This window comes from Ceratotherium simum, chromosome 6 (assembly GCF_057802395.1).
Source record: "Ceratotherium simum simum isolate JZ-2026a chromosome 6, ASM5780239v1, whole genome shotgun sequence".
Taxonomy (NCBI): Eukaryota; Metazoa; Chordata; class Mammalia; order Perissodactyla; family Rhinocerotidae; genus Ceratotherium; species Ceratotherium simum.
Genome location: NC_141905.1, coordinates 60,408,050 through 60,423,637, shown reverse-complemented (window position 1 = coordinate 60,423,637; position 15,588 = coordinate 60,408,050). Strand labels below are relative to the sequence as shown.

The following is a 15,588-nucleotide window of genomic DNA, read 5'->3' as shown; positions in this document are numbered from 1 at the left end:
ATTTCCTGTTGGGATCCCGATGGTGGAGTCGCCTACTCAAAGCCATGCTCTTCTTCCTAACAGAACCACCCTTTTGTAAAATATCTATCCTACTCAGCTCAGCCATATGATTGGGTAGAAGCTGAACTCATTTCCAACCCCATGAAGTGAATTAAAAACCAATCTTGATGGGGTCCCATTCCTCTGGCCTGTGACTGCTTTAGCCATAGGAATGTGACACAATTCCAGCCAAAAAGAAGCGGGGGACAGCTTGTGGGGACTTCAGATAAAGGTTTTCCTCAGTGATCAAAGTGATACATAGATCTACAATATATAAAGAACTCTTTATAATTTAACAATAAAAAGACATAAATAACCCAAATAAAAAATGGGTAAAGGGTTTACTCAAAGAATAAATTTTGCCAAAGAAAGTATACAAATGGCTAAAAAGCATATGAAAAGATGCTCACATCATTAGTCATTGGGAAAACACAAATCAAAACCACAATGAGATACCACTTCACACCTACTAGGATAGCTATAACCAAAAAGATGGACAATAACAAGTATTGGAGAGGATGAGTATTAGAATTCTCATACATTGCTGGCAGGAATGTAAAAGGGTACAGCCACTTTGGAAAATAGTTTGTCAGTTCCTTAAAATATTAAACATTGGGCCGGCCCCGTGGCTTAGTGGTTAAGTGCGCGCGCTCCGCTGCTGGCGGCCCGGGTTCGGATCCCGGGCGCGCACCGATGCACCGCTTGTCTGGCCATGCTGAGGCTGCGTCCCACATACAGCAACTAGAAGGATGTGCAGCTATGACATACAACTATCTACTGGGGCTTTGGGGAAAAAAATAAAATGAATAAATAAATAAATAAATAAATAAATAAATAAATAAATAAATAAAATAAAATATTAAATATAGAGTTACCATATGACTCAGCAATTTTACTCCTAAGTTTATACTCAAGAAAATTAAAAGCCTATATCCACTCAAAACTTGCATACAAATATTCCTAACAGCGTTACTCAAAATAGACAAAGAATGGAAACAACTCAAATGTCCATCGACTGATGAATGGATAAACAAAATGTGATATATCCATACAACGGTGTACAGTTTAGCCACAAAAAGGAATGAAATATTGATACATGCTACAACATGGATGAACCTTGAAAACATAATGCTAAGTGAAAGAAGCCAGACACAAAAGGCCACATATTGTATGATTGCATATATAAATGAAATATCCAGACTAGGCATACATAAAGACAGAAAGCAGATTTGTGGTTGCCAGGGGATGGGGAAAGACAGAATGGGGAGTGACTGTTTAATGGGTACAAGGTTTCTATTAGGGATGATGAAAGAGTTCTGGAACTAGATAGTGGCGGTGATTGCGCAACATTGGGATGTATTTAATGCCACTGAATTATACACTTTAAAATGGTAATTTCATGTTGTGTGTATTTTACCACAATAAAAAAGATACTTCAGGGCCAGCCTAGGTGGCCTAGTGGTTAAGTTCAGCGTACTCTGCTTTGGCAGCCTGGGTTTGGTTCCTGGGCATGGACCTACACCACTCGTCCGTCAGTGGCCATGCTGTGATAGCGCTCACATACAAAAAGAGGAAGATTGGCAACAGATGTTAGCTCAGGATGAATCTTCCTCAGCCAAAAACAAAACAAAACAAAACAAAGATACTTCAAAAAAAAAGGAATGAAGTACTGACTCACGCTACAACATGGATAAACCTTGAAAACCTTATGCTAAGTGAAATAAATCAGACACTAACGGCTACATATTATATAATTCCATGTATACAAAACGTCCTGAATAGGCAAATTCATAGACATGGAAAGCAGATTAGTAGTTGCCAGGGACTGGGGGAGCGAGAGGAGGGGAATGGGGTGTTACCGCTTAATAGGTATGGGGTTTCTTTTGGGAGTGATGAAAATATTCTGCAATAAGACAGTGGTGATGGTCACACAATTCTGTGAATATACTAAACCACTGAATATACACTTTACACAGGTGAATGGTATGTGAATTATATCTCAATAAAGCTGTGCTGGTTTTTTAAAGTGATACAAAGAGGCGCTGGGCCTCTTCATCTGCCTCTGGACACGGACTTGAAGGTATGATGCCTGGAGCTGTGCTAGCTTGACAAACTGGTTGATATACTGAGGTCATCAGAAAAAAGATGACAATAATAAGCTACCTGTTGATGTTGTTGAGCTGCTAAATTAACAAACTCTGGAGCTGTACAACCTCTGGACTTCTTGTTATACAAGATAATAAACTCCTTGTTGTTTAAGCCAACAGGTGTGACTTGCAGGTAAGACAGTATTAGCTGGTATAAATCTATTCTTTGTAGTCAGTCCTGACAGAGAGTAAGAATGGGAAACATGACAGAAATCAATCTTAATTGAAGTTTTGTGCACAGAACTGGTACAATTATGCCAGTCACTTCCTTCTCTCCCCCACCCCCAACTCATCAGTGCAAATCCACTGGCAACAACTATGTTTGCCACCACCAACCCTAACTAGGCCAATACAGAACTACTCTAAAGAAATTGAATGTTTTCCCTGAGGAGGGCTAGGTGGTAAGTGTGGGTATTTGTGCCCCAGAGTAAGCTCATCTTCATTCAGCATGCAGTAGAGGGGGAGAGGTACAGCCCAGGCTCCTGCTCTTGGGGGAAGCTGGTAAGTCCAGACAGCCGTCCAGTGCTCACAAGCAGTGCTCCCATCAAAAAGAGGCCAGCTGGGGAAGCAGCCACCATAGCATGGCTTGATGAGCGGTGCATAGGTCCGCGCCCAGGATCCGAACCCATGAACCCTGCGCTGCTGAAGTGGAGCCCCAACTTAACCGCTAAACCACCTGGCCGGCCCAAGAGATTGTTGTTTTTAAAGTATAATCAGAAATTAAGAATAATTCTTAGATATCAAACCCATGATTGCTAAAATAAAGGCTCTTTAGGACAACTGGAAGAAAAAATTGGAGAAATCTTGCAGAAAATAGGAGAAAAGAGAAAAAGAAATTTTAGAAACAGAGCGAGAGAGGTTGAGAAGGAGGACAAATTCAGAGTCCAACATCTATCTAAAAGAAATTCCAGAAAGATGGAATTTCGAAATTGGAGGAAAGTAAATGAAAGGATTAAATATATGAAAATTTCTCAGAGATAAGAAAGACATGAGTCTTTAGGCTGAAAAGGTAGAACCCACTGAATGAAAAAAAACCTATATAAACAGACTCTCACGAAATTTCAGCACATCAAGAATAAAGAGGATAGGGCCGGCCCCGTGGCTTAGCGGTTAAGTGCGTGCTCTCCGCTGCCGGCGGCCCGGGTTCGGATCCCGGGTGCGCACCGAGGCACCACTCCTCCGGCCATGCTGAGGCCGTGTCCCACGTGCAGCGACTGGAGGGATGTGCAGCTATGACAGACAGCTATGTACTGGGGCTTTGGGGGAAAAATAAATAAATAAAATCTTTAAAAAAAAAAAAAAAAAAAAAAAAGAATAAAGAGGATAGAGCCAGCCCTGATGGTCTAGCGGTTAGGTTCGGCAGGCTCCACCTCGGCAGCCCAGGTTCAGTTCCCGGGCATGGAACCACACCACTCGTCTGTCAGTGGCCATGCTGTGATGGCAGGTCACATAGAAGAATCAGAAGAACTTACAACTATACACAACTATGTACTGGCACTTTAGGGGTGGGGGGAAGGAATCAAAAAGGAGGAAGATTGGCAACAGATGTTAGCTTAGGGCGAATCTTCCCCTGGGGGAAAAAAATATGCCTATCTCTTCTTAAAAAAAAAAGAATAAAGAGGATAAAAGCTTCTAGAGAGGATAACAAGAAATGAGAATTCTAACTCGGTAGCACACAACGTTGGGGAACAATATAGCAACATCTTCAGAGTTAAAAAACATTTGTTTTGAACCTAGCATTCCCTATTCAGATGAACATTTTCAGAAAGCAAAGGCTTAGAGACTTTATTTACTGTTGCTGTCTCTGAAAATTTTGAGAGTGGTCTCCAGATCCAAGAAATTTAGGGGCACTAATTCTCTCATCTTACACAAAGTGGCATCAAGATGTAGCGTCTAAAACTGATGGCACATTATTTTTAGGTATAAAGATAACGAATAGGAGAACTGAAAATAATCATACAAAATTAAAAGACTGAAAGAAGAAGAGAGAAAAAGGAAGCTAGGGGACAGGATCATTGAGCTAAAGTCCTTGTTTTTTACAGAGGGCATAAACAGATCTTTTTTGAAGTTGATAGATCCAAAAATACAAGTATAACACATTATTTGCAGATATGGAGGTAACCATCAAAATAATTTTAAATGGAGTCCTCTGGAGAATGGCACTGGGAGGTACGAGGGTGAGAGAGAGACTTTCTTTTCATTTTGTATTTCTTGTTCAGTTTTTTTTTTTTTTTTAAAGAGTGGAAGGAAACATACCAAAATGTTAACAGGAGTTAACATCAGAGTGGTGCAATTATCAATGGATTTACTTTTCTTCCTGTTTCTCTAGAGTCTCCAAACTTTCTACAATAATCATGCATTATTTTTATAATCAGAAACATATAACACACTTTTATTAATTAGGATCAGGGAAATATTGTGGTTGTTTAATGATTACCAAGTCCCAATAGCCTTTGACCTTGATCTCTGATTTATTGGAGGAGCTTCAAATGCACATGGAGTTTACTACACTCAGCTTCCTAAGGAGACACAGTCTCATTGGTATTAAAAAAGAAAGAAGAGTGGTTTGGCCATATTTAATCTCTCTCCATCTTTGCAAGGTCCTCCTTTTCCCAGCACATTATGAATGACAAGGCACTGTGGTTGAATCTTCTGCTCATTACCGAGAGTGTCTACTTCCCCCACTTCCCTGACAGACAAATGTCTAACTAACTTCAGCTTCAATATTTTCAGGGACTATATCCTCCAGCAGTCTATTCTATTAAGAGATAGTTATTATTATTAGAAAGATCTTCTGTATATTTAGCCAAAGTTGGCTTCCCTGGAACAACCTCCACCCACTTAATCTTGATCCTTCTCTCTGAAACTTTTCAGAACAAGCCAGGCAATCTTCTGTGTGATACTTCTGCAAATACTTGATGATTCCCATGTCTCACTGGCTCAACACTAAGCCCATTTTTGCTGCACACCTTCCTCTGATCTCAGCACTTCTACAACCTCCAGAACCAAATACTTCTTTTGTCCCCCTGGGGCTAAATATGAGCCCATTCACTCATTCATCATTTTTTAATTCAATTCATTCAGTTACCTACTGTGTGCAGGGACCTTTCAGTAAGTATGCACCTTTAAACAAACAAAGAAACTTGTAGTCTCTCACCAGCTTGGTCAAGCAAACTGACTTAGTTCAGATGAGACAATCACCGCACTAATGACCAAACAAGAACAGCAATAACAACAGTTCAGGAGAGGCAACGGGCAACAAACAGCCCGAAGACAGGTAGAAGAGGAAGTGGAGAAATAAAACCAAGTTGAGGCGTGAGCCTAGCAGAAGGTTCTCACAGAAGTAAAGTTTTACTTTGTTAGGAATTATACTTCTGACTGTTTCAGAGAAGAAACCAATTATTTTGACATTTTTAAGAGGAAGCTAATCTGTGCCTATCACCCTCAAGGTGGAGCACAAAAAAGTAAAGTATAAATTACAAATGGAGCTCCTGAGACTATGAGCAAGGAGTAGATTACTAGCTACAGAAAAAAAACAAAAACAAAAACTAATACGTTGCTTTCCTTTTTCTCCATAGAGATTAGTGTTTATAAAGGTCAAACAAAATGTGATATAGCCGTATAATGGAATATTATTCCACCATAAAAAGGAATAAAGTACTAATACCTGCTACAACATGAATGAACCTTGAAAACTTTATGCTAAGTAAAAGAAGCCAATCAAAAGACCACATGTTACATGATTGCATTCATATGAAATGTCTAGAATCAGGAAATTATAGAGACAGAAAACAGATCAGTGGTTGCTTAGGGCTAAGGTGAATGGGGAGATAGGGGGTTTCTTTTTGAGGGAATGAAAATGTTCTAAAATTGACTATGATGATAGTTGCACATATCTGTGAATATACTAAAAAAAATAGAATTGTACTTAAACGAGTGAACTGTATAGTATGTGAATTATATATCTCAATAAAGCTGTTTTTGAAAAGTTAATAATAGCTAGGATTAGGATGGGATATAACACTCTTAACTCAATTTTTACTCCTAGAGTGCATTTAATAACAACATTGAACAAATTCATACTGAGTGCTAGGCCCTGTGCTGGGTCAACAAGGAAGAGAGTGACCCTGCCCCAGGCTCTCAGAGACTGTTCTTTTCCTATCCAGAGTCTGACAAAACCCACCACCAGTCCCCACCTCGAAGTGTCAATGCAAATCCCACTTCCTTTGGCCAAGTTCCCTCCTTCCTTTTAGATTCCAGGTAACCTGAAGTCATGGATATGTATGATGTAGAGTCTAAAACTGATGGCAGATTATTTTTAGGTATAAAGATAACTAATAGGAGAACTGAAAATAATCATACAAAATTAAAAGACTGAAAGAAACAGATGGTGGATTTTATGAGGTAGCTTTACGACCTCAATTGAAGGTCTTTCAGTTCCCACCAGACCCTCTCTGCATTAGTCAGTGGAGCTGGCTGAGGGGCTCCTCCCCTTGATCCTGCTAGGCTCTCTCCTACAGCCCCTGTCCTTTCCATTATTTTCCTACTCAGGCTTGTCGCTGTGAGCACTCACCCTACCTCACTCTACTGTGAGTGATTGAACAGACTCAATGGAAGACTTTGGGAAAATGGAACCCTTATTTCAGATCCAAATTTTGAGAGATGAGCAATGGCTGGATTGCCTGAATGGTGCACAAGGGACATTTTATTTTCACCTCATGGTAGGTGCCAATTGAATTACAGTCTTTTGATTCATTAGGACAACTTCAAGACAGGTAATCCAGTTTTTACTTCTCAAACACTGAAAAGACAATAACTATTTGACTGATTACTCATCATTGTGTTTAAGGAGTCCAATATCAATAAGATTTAAGAGTCACTATCTTTATGCATAAATCAAAGTCACCTTAACTAAGAAATATGGCAAGGGGCCAGTGAGGCATAAGGCAGGTGGAGAGAAGGAGACCCAGAGTATGGCTCTACGTGAGACAGCAGCACCTGGGAAAGCTGGTTCAAGACAGGGAAGAAGACACTGGAACCACCAAGAAAATGCCTCTAGTGCACCAAAGAATTAGTTAGAAAATAGTGGGATTCCGTACCTGCTTAGCAAGGTAGAGTTTGGTTATAGAAGATCTCTTGGTCCTGGATCTATATATATGGAAAAGCTGCCAAGGAGCCAAGAGCCAAAGGAAGCCCAAGGGAATCCACACCAGAACAGTTTGCTCAAAACAAAGTGGCAAGTCCGCCTCCGGGCTATCCAGAAATGAGGAATTCTAGGGGAACAAAATGGAAGGATTGTTGGATACATGCATTTTTGAAGACAGAAGACCAGCCCCCAGCCAATTCCCCCACCCTTACCCCAGCTTCCAAACAATTTTAACTTGGTTCTATATCCATATGCAGCCTGACCCTTTAACTACCTGTATTTTCCTATTCATCTCCATTGATATGAATTCACTATTTAATGACATTTAGTGATGTTTCTGGCCAATCCAATCTCTAAAAACCTTTCTTTCTGTGATTCTAAGCTTATTTCTCCACGAGCTATTCTAAGTAAACTTCACCACTGCATTTGCCAAGTTGTGGGAAGAAGAAGGACCGTTCCTCAATCCAAAGGGGAAAATAGTTCCCTGGGATATAAAAACTCGTTCTTCTTATTCTGATTTTTAGTGCTGGCAGACCTTTAAACATGCAGGCAGCAGAATGCTTAGTCATACTATGGCATTTAGCCTCCTCTGGCCCTGAGGACTTATGTTGGAACCTGAGGGAGCCTTGACATAGGAGCAGCAACGGCGCTGTGGGACGAAGGCTTATTCCCAGTAAGTTTTGTGCTAGTCTTTGTATTTTGCAATAAATTAGAAGAGTCTTGTGAGATGAGGGTGGGGGGCACCATTTCTTGTATCTGAGTCATGTGAGAGTAGATTTTTCTCTTCTTATAAGTATTTTTTAATTGTTTTGTACAGCTCTTTGCACAGACTCTCTAAAGAAAAGTTTGAGGTGCCCTGACCAAGATGATCTGTCAGATAATTCTCAGGAAGAATTCTCAAAAGATAGCCTGTCAAGATCCTAGGGCCTATTAAGACCCACCCTCCTGTGGTATACATGTCCTGGCCTCCAAGGCCTTGGGCCCAGGTTCTTTCTAAGATGGTAAGTGCTGCCCACATGCTCTGCTATCTCATTCCTGCTCTTCTCATTTCACCATAAAGTTATCTAACTTTAGAATTCAGAAGAATTATCTAGATATTTTAACTGTTTTAACCAGCACTCCTAGCAAATGCACTGCTAGGCATTTGCAGACCACACTTTCTCACAATCTCTAAATCCAAGGTCCCTTCTCATTCTCTATTCCACTAAACCATTTGGTTTTGTTGCTCACCCTGTCTGTCTTGAAATTCTCTGTTCTAATGGTTCAAAAATTATCTCAGTGCTCATGATGCCCAAATTTGCAGCCCTGGCCTCAACTTCCAGTCCATATCGCTATTTGCCAGTTAATCTAGAACATACCATTATCATTTCAACATCAACATACCTCAACAAGACTCAATCATGGACCCTCTCTTCTTTCTTCTACCCCACAAACTATACCACGACAATTCCCCCTCTTAACATTGATGAAATTGGAAGCCTTTTCCTGTTTCCCTTTAGAGAAGGCAATTTTGCAACTAGCTAGTCTGAGAAAAGAGTCTTGGATACAACAAACATATGTTAGAGAATAAATATATTACCTCTCCCACATAGAATATACTCTGGAGATATTATGACTTATCTTTTCTAAGAAAACCTAAGCTTTTGACCATCTATACATCTAACGTTTCTGGTTCTTATTGGTGGCCACTCTAGGCTAATCTACTACTTGTTCTGAGTCTGAGAAGAGTCAACACTGAGGTTAAGTGAAATTTCTCACCCAAAAAGTAGAGTTGCAGAACTTCTCCATGATTTCTGGAGCACTTCTGGAACGAAGACTCTTGTAGGACTGTGTCGTCTTTTCTTTACTCTTTTCCTCAGAGAAGGTGGAAGGCGAGTAGCCATATACTTCCTCCCATACTGATGTTCTGATGTTCCAACTAAAGGCAAGTCTCCTGACCTTTCATCCCAACAATTTAATCGTTAACCTTGCTTAGATGTGTATTGATGTTATCCCAGTGGATAGACATGTGACTGAGAAGTCTATGTCACTCCACTGAGAACTGAGGAGAACTCACCAGTTCCCAAAGTACAAGAAGCCTCTGTGGGTGTGGTCAGATCTAAAAGGAACTACTGAAAGATGACAGCAGAGCTGGCTGACAAGTCAGGAAGTGGAGGAGCCTTTCCTTCTCCTGAGGACACATAACCAAAAAAGAGAAGCATCAATGGAGGGCCATGCACCCCTAAACATGCAGTTTCACTTCTTTATAAGGCCTCAGAGTTTACAGAAACATCCCCCTCCTCTGGATTTTTAATTAAGAACATAGAACGTAAAATATAGTTAAAAATAGTGTAAACTTTGTTTGAAACAGGTTATAAAACAGGATATCCAGTGTGAACCTACATATATATATATATACACATATATATATATAATTTATGAAACAAATCGTTAACCTTAGCTGTTAGGATTGTGGGTGATTTTTATTTTCCTTTTTGTTTGTCTGTGTTTTCCGATTTTTCCATAATTATCAGGTATTATTTACGTAATAATATTTTTAAGGCAAACTTTTTGTATTGTTGCAAAAAAGCATGATGGAAAATTTACCATCCTAACCATTTCTGAGTATACAGTTTAGTAGTGTTAAGTATATTCACATCGTTGTAAACCAATCTCCAGAACTTTTTCATCTTGCAAAACTGAAACTCTATACCCATCAAACAACTCCCATTACCCCTTTCCCCTAGTAAAGCAAACGTTCTTATAAAATCAGGGCACCCTAAATTAACAGCACCCAGACACGCTTGCCAACATACTAAAGTGCAAACACCATCATTTGGAGGATCATGTGGAACTATTTTGGTCATCAACACAAAAAAAACACATCTTTGTTCTGTGGGTATAAACAGACTGTATCTACAGAGATTAATTAACAAGAGAGTAATGTATACTTTAATGTATACATATATATTTTAATGTATACTTTAATTCCTTGCCTAAGGTTAACTATACCTTTGGTTACCTTAAATTCACAAATGGTAAAAATATTTACCACTAGTATCAGTGGATATGTTCTGGATTACTAACATCTGAAAGATGTATAAATTTGATTAGGACATTCACTCACTTATCTTCTTCTGAGAAGATAACTATAAGATGGACTTCCACACTTTTCTATGTGCCTGTAACAATGTTAAAATGAGTTAGGACTTGGGATGAGATCAGATCCAGGGTCAGATAAAGGCATGACATCAGTATAGTGGCTCTGGTATGGATCTCTGACCATACCAACAGAAAGAAGCTGGAAAGATGACATAATCATAGATTTTTAGAAATCCATCAGTGAGGACACAAAGAAACCTAAATGAACCAAACCACGGGTTGGTTTGGCCCATGGATCAAATCCAGCTGACCCATGTTTTTGTCTGGCCCTGGAGATAAGAATAGTTTTTACATTTTTAACTATAAAATGTGAAAAAGACTACTCAGTATGAGTAGTCTTTCAATAAGAACTGCTCAATTTTGCCTCTTGGCCCACAAAGCCCCAAATATTTACTATTTGACCCTTTAAAGAAAAAGTTTGCCAACGCCTGAACTAAACTCCATAAGTGACAAGACCTCTATAAGACAGAAGAGAACCATAGCAGCTTTCATCTCTGCCCGAAACAGAGCAAGGAGGAGAAATCTACCATAAATGGGGTTCAGGAGAAATCAGCCCAACTTCTAACAAATTTTTCCAGGCCATGTGTGGGGCTGGCATAACAGATCAGAATCTAGAAGAGCCCCAGAAAGAGTCAGACTGCACTACTCCCAAGTCTTTGCCACATTAGTCTTCACCAAATGCTGGGAATAGTACTACAAAAAGGGAGGGGGCAGTTAGTTAGGAGAGCTGAAAGAAAACCCCTAGGCACTCTATAAAGAGGCAGAATAGTTGAGAGAAACCTCTCCTTTACGGCCCTGCAATTCCACCTTCACAGAGAGTAAGGCAGCCTCAGTCATCCTTGGAACGGCCAAGGGAGACAGCAAGCAGCAGGGCTGAATGAGATCTCCCAAGAAAATAGAAAGCAGGAGGCAGGGACAAAGGCAAAGAGGTCACCACAACAACCCAGAGAGCTTTACCAAGATTTTCCCACCTGAGTCCTACCATCAGAGCCTAGAGAAGTATATAGCCTAAAATTATACCTTGTTCCGATTTGGTTCCCATAGGTCCACAGCTCACCTTTCCTGGCTCTTCTGGTGAGTGGTATAGATAGCAATTGAGCTTTTGGGCTCTCACAAGCCAAGTTGTTTTTCAGATTTGCATTCATCCAATTTTTCTTCCCTTCTGGTATCAGTGATGTGGGATTTTGGTTGTCTGACGAACCATTGGTGGTGATTTCTGTCAGCAGGCATTCAACAGGAATGCCTTTTGTGGCAGGTGGCACACAAGAGGAAATCTGGGTTTGTTAGCTTTGTTTGTTTGTTTTTGTCTGTTCATCACGAGGATTCTGGCATTTACCCTGTAAATCTGAGAAGCTGTTTCTATCGTGTGCTTCTAATCAGAGACAGAATACACTGTGTATATTTGTTTTGTACGTGCACCAATATGGGTTTCTGTAATTCTAAGGATCAGAGCTTTCTTCCTCTCTCTAAACTTCTAGCTTTTTTCATGCTTACCCATTAGCTGTCAGTATCTGCAAAATGGAATTCCTATATCAGGGATGATAAAAATATACAATGGCCTCTATAAGAACTTTTGACTTTAATAAAGGACAATATCTAAGGAGAGCCTTAAAACAGAAAGGAACAAAACCCCTAACATATGAGGGTCAGCTTTCTTTGATTAGCATACTAAAGCCTCTAAATGAACACAGAATTCCAAATTCATGTCCCTTCAGGACTCTTCAAATAAGGCTAAAGAAAGAGAAGAAACTATGTTATCAAAATTTAGGCAATTAACATATTTTTAAATGAGGACTCAGCCATATAACTCAAGATTTACAAGTTGCCAAACTCTAATAAATAACATATTTTTATGAAAAATAACTATCTTTTCCAAAGCAATTTAAAAATACTGAAAAGTATTTTTTTTTACATTTTTGCAAATCTCTTTTAATGTCTGGCCTAGTAGAAGATATCTGGATTCTTATATCTGTTTCTTCATTCAATCTGTTGTGATGTCATACATTATGTAGTCTCTGGAAAACTCCATTGTACACTTGCTAAAGAGTGAGAGTTTGAAAAGGCAAATAACATCCTAGTATTATTATGAAAATAGTTTGACTTTACAGATCCCCTGAAGTGTCTCATAACCCCTAGAGATCCCCAGACCACACTTTGAGAACCACTGCTTTAATTTTAATAATCTTAAATTCTTAATAGATAAAAGTATTTCTGTTTCCACCTTAAATCTGGCTATTTTATCATAACTAGTTCTTCTAGTTTTCTGGAGGATTTGACAAAATATTTTTTCATTATCTGAATATGAAATGTTTTCTGAGCAAGCAAACTGATAAACCTTGTCTGTCTCCAGAGGAAAGTAATAATCTGTATTAGGTATCCATGATAGCACAACAATCACTCCAAGTTTAAACCAAGATCCTTACTATTTCTCACAGTTTCTGTGGGCCAGGAGTTCAGCCACAGAGGGAATGGCTTGTCTCTGCTCCACATTGCTTAGGGTCTTAGCAGGCAGACTTGAGGCTGGGGTCAAAATCATCTGAAGGATCATCACTCATATGTCTGGCAAGTAATGATGGTGTTGGGTGGTGGCTTTGCTGGGGCTGTTGGCAGAACACTCAGACACGGCCTTTCCATGTGCCCCAGGCTTCTTTACAACATGGAACCTGAGTTCCAAGGGCAAGAAAGTTAGCTAGGTGGAAGCTGTAAATTTGTCATGGTCTAGTCTCAAAAGTCACATACCTTACCTTCTGCCCTATTCTATTTGTTACAAGTGCATCACTAAGCCTGACTCACATTCAGGAAATTAGATATCACCTTTGAAGAGATGTGTGTCAAATAATTTGTGGACCTACTTAAAACTACCAAATAAAGTCTCTTAAAATTTAATGGAGCTCCTCTTCTGATTGACTAATGAGACTAATAAGTGTTTATGTAATTTTAAATAAGAGAAATTCCAGGATTTATTCAAATAAATAATCTGCCATCATAAAAGAGAAAATACACTAACTGTCTCAAAATTGTCTCATACTGCTTGGTGTTGCCTAAAACTATCTCCAGATTTTATTTGGTAGCAGGGGGAGGGAGTTACAGAAAAATTGCACAGAAAGTACAGAGAGTTCTCATATACTCCCAACCCCTCCCCGCTCACACAGTTTCTCCTATTATTATCTTGCATTAGTGTAGTACATTTGCTACAATTGATGAACAAACATCAATGATCTAAATACACCAATTAGAAGACAGAGATTGTCAGTGTGGTTCAAAAACAAGACCCAACTATATGATGTCTACAAGAAACCCACTTTAAATATAAAGACACATATAGATTAAAAGTAAATGGATGGATAAAGATGTACCATGCTAATATTAATCAAAAGCAAGTGGGAATAGCTCTATTAATTTCAGAACAGACTTCAGACCAAGGAAAGTTATCAGGGATAAAGAGAGATATTACATAATGATAAAGGGGGTCAATTCTTCATGAAAACATAAGCATTCTTAATGTGTATGCGCTGAACAGAACATCAAAATACGTGAGGCAAAAATTGACAAAACTGCAAGGAGAAACAGATGAATCCACTATTAAAGTTGTAGACTTAAACACCCCTCTATCAGAAACGGACAGATCCAGGAGGCAGAAAATCAGTAAGGACATAGCTGAGCTCAACAATCCCATCAATCAACTGCATATAGTGGACATCTATAGACTACTTCATTCAACAACAGCATAATACACATTCTTCTCAAGCTCACATGGGACATTCACCAAGATATACCACATTCTGGGACATAAAACACACCTTAACAAATTTCAAAAAATAGGAATCATACAACATCTGCTCTCAGACCACAAGAGAATTAAACCAGAAATCAATAACAGAAAGATAGCAAGAAAGTCGACAAATACTTGGAGATTAAACAACACTATTCTAAATAACACATATGTCAAAGAAGAAATTTCAAGAGAAATTTTTAAACATTTTTGAACTGAATGAAAATGAAAACACAAATGATCAAAATTTGTGGGATGTAGCAAAAGCAGTGCTTAGAGAGAAATTTATAGCATTGAATGCATATATTAGAAAGGAAGAAAGATCTAAAATCAATCATCTTAAGTTTCCGCCTTAGGAATCTAGAAAAACAAGAGCAAATTAAATCCAAAGTAAGTAGAAGAAAATAAATAATAAAAATTAGAGCAGAAATCAATGGGAGAGAAGTCAAGATGGTGGCGTAGGCAGACTCTGAACTCACCTCCTCCCATGGACACAGCCAATTTACAACTACTCTTGGAAAAATTACCTCTGAGAGAGAACTGAATACTGGATAAGAGGAACCCCTGCAACAAATGACAATCCTAATTGAGGTGGAAGAGGCAGAAATTCTCCTCTGGAGAGAAAAAAACACCACCTTCACAAGGTGCAGTGCTTCACAGTTGCCCGGGAGCAACCAAAGGTACACAGCCTTCCCTGGAGGAGTGGGGGCCCTGAGCCGGGGAGCATGCCCACTATACGCATTTTTTGGACCCAGCACAACCAAGACAAGTGACATAATATCTGACTTTGCTTGCTACTAACAACATTGGGGAATACTTCCAGAAAAGCTGGTTCACAAAGAAATTAAAGCTGGTTCTTAAAGGGCCCAGGAACAAATTCACTCATTTCTGAAATCAAACTAAAATCACCAGAAAGAAAGGAGCACAGTCCTTTGGTGAAAAGAGACTCACCTGATAGGCTCTGAGTGCATCTCGGTGAGAGGTGAGACCTCTCCAGGGACTGAGACATTGGCAGCAGCCATTGTTGTGACCTGGTGTGGGCATGCTGACACAGGCGCTGGCAGATGCCATTGGAGTTCTCTCTGCAGCCTGTTAGCCCAGGGTCTGCCTCACCCACTAGAGCACTGATTTAATCCAGTTCAGCCAGGGCAGGCAGCCCACCCTAGGGGCTGGCCCCACCCAACAACAAGCCCTTGGGCAACTTATGGGCCTGCTAAGCAAACTGCCTGGATTCTCTGCAGCCTGGTGAGTGGGTCCAACTCTGTGGGGCAGGGCACGTGCAAGGAATGGGTGGAGAGTATGGGGCATTGTTGGAGTGTGTAGGGCTCCTGCCTTGGAGAGAC

The 15,588-nt window shown here is 39.7% G+C and overlaps 1 protein-coding gene across 1 annotated transcript in view; it reads right to left on the bottom strand.

Annotated features, from left to right (window-relative positions):
* The window catches only part of ABCC2 (ATP binding cassette subfamily C member 2), a 65,746-nt gene extending 50,457 nt beyond the window's left edge, over positions 1–15,289 (bottom strand). Inside the window, exons 1-3 of the mRNA XM_087432428.1 lie at positions 15,197–15,289; positions 9,091–9,502; positions 7,286–7,459 (exon numbers count right to left, since the gene is read on the bottom strand). Of these exons, the coding sequence (XP_087288554.1) occupies positions 7,286–7,459; positions 9,091–9,120 (204 nt within the window). The 5' untranslated portion in view covers positions 9,121–9,502; positions 15,197–15,289. The remainder of the gene's footprint in view (positions 1–7,285; positions 7,460–9,090; positions 9,503–15,196) is intronic.
* Between the last annotated feature and the right edge of the window lie 299 nt (positions 15,290–15,588).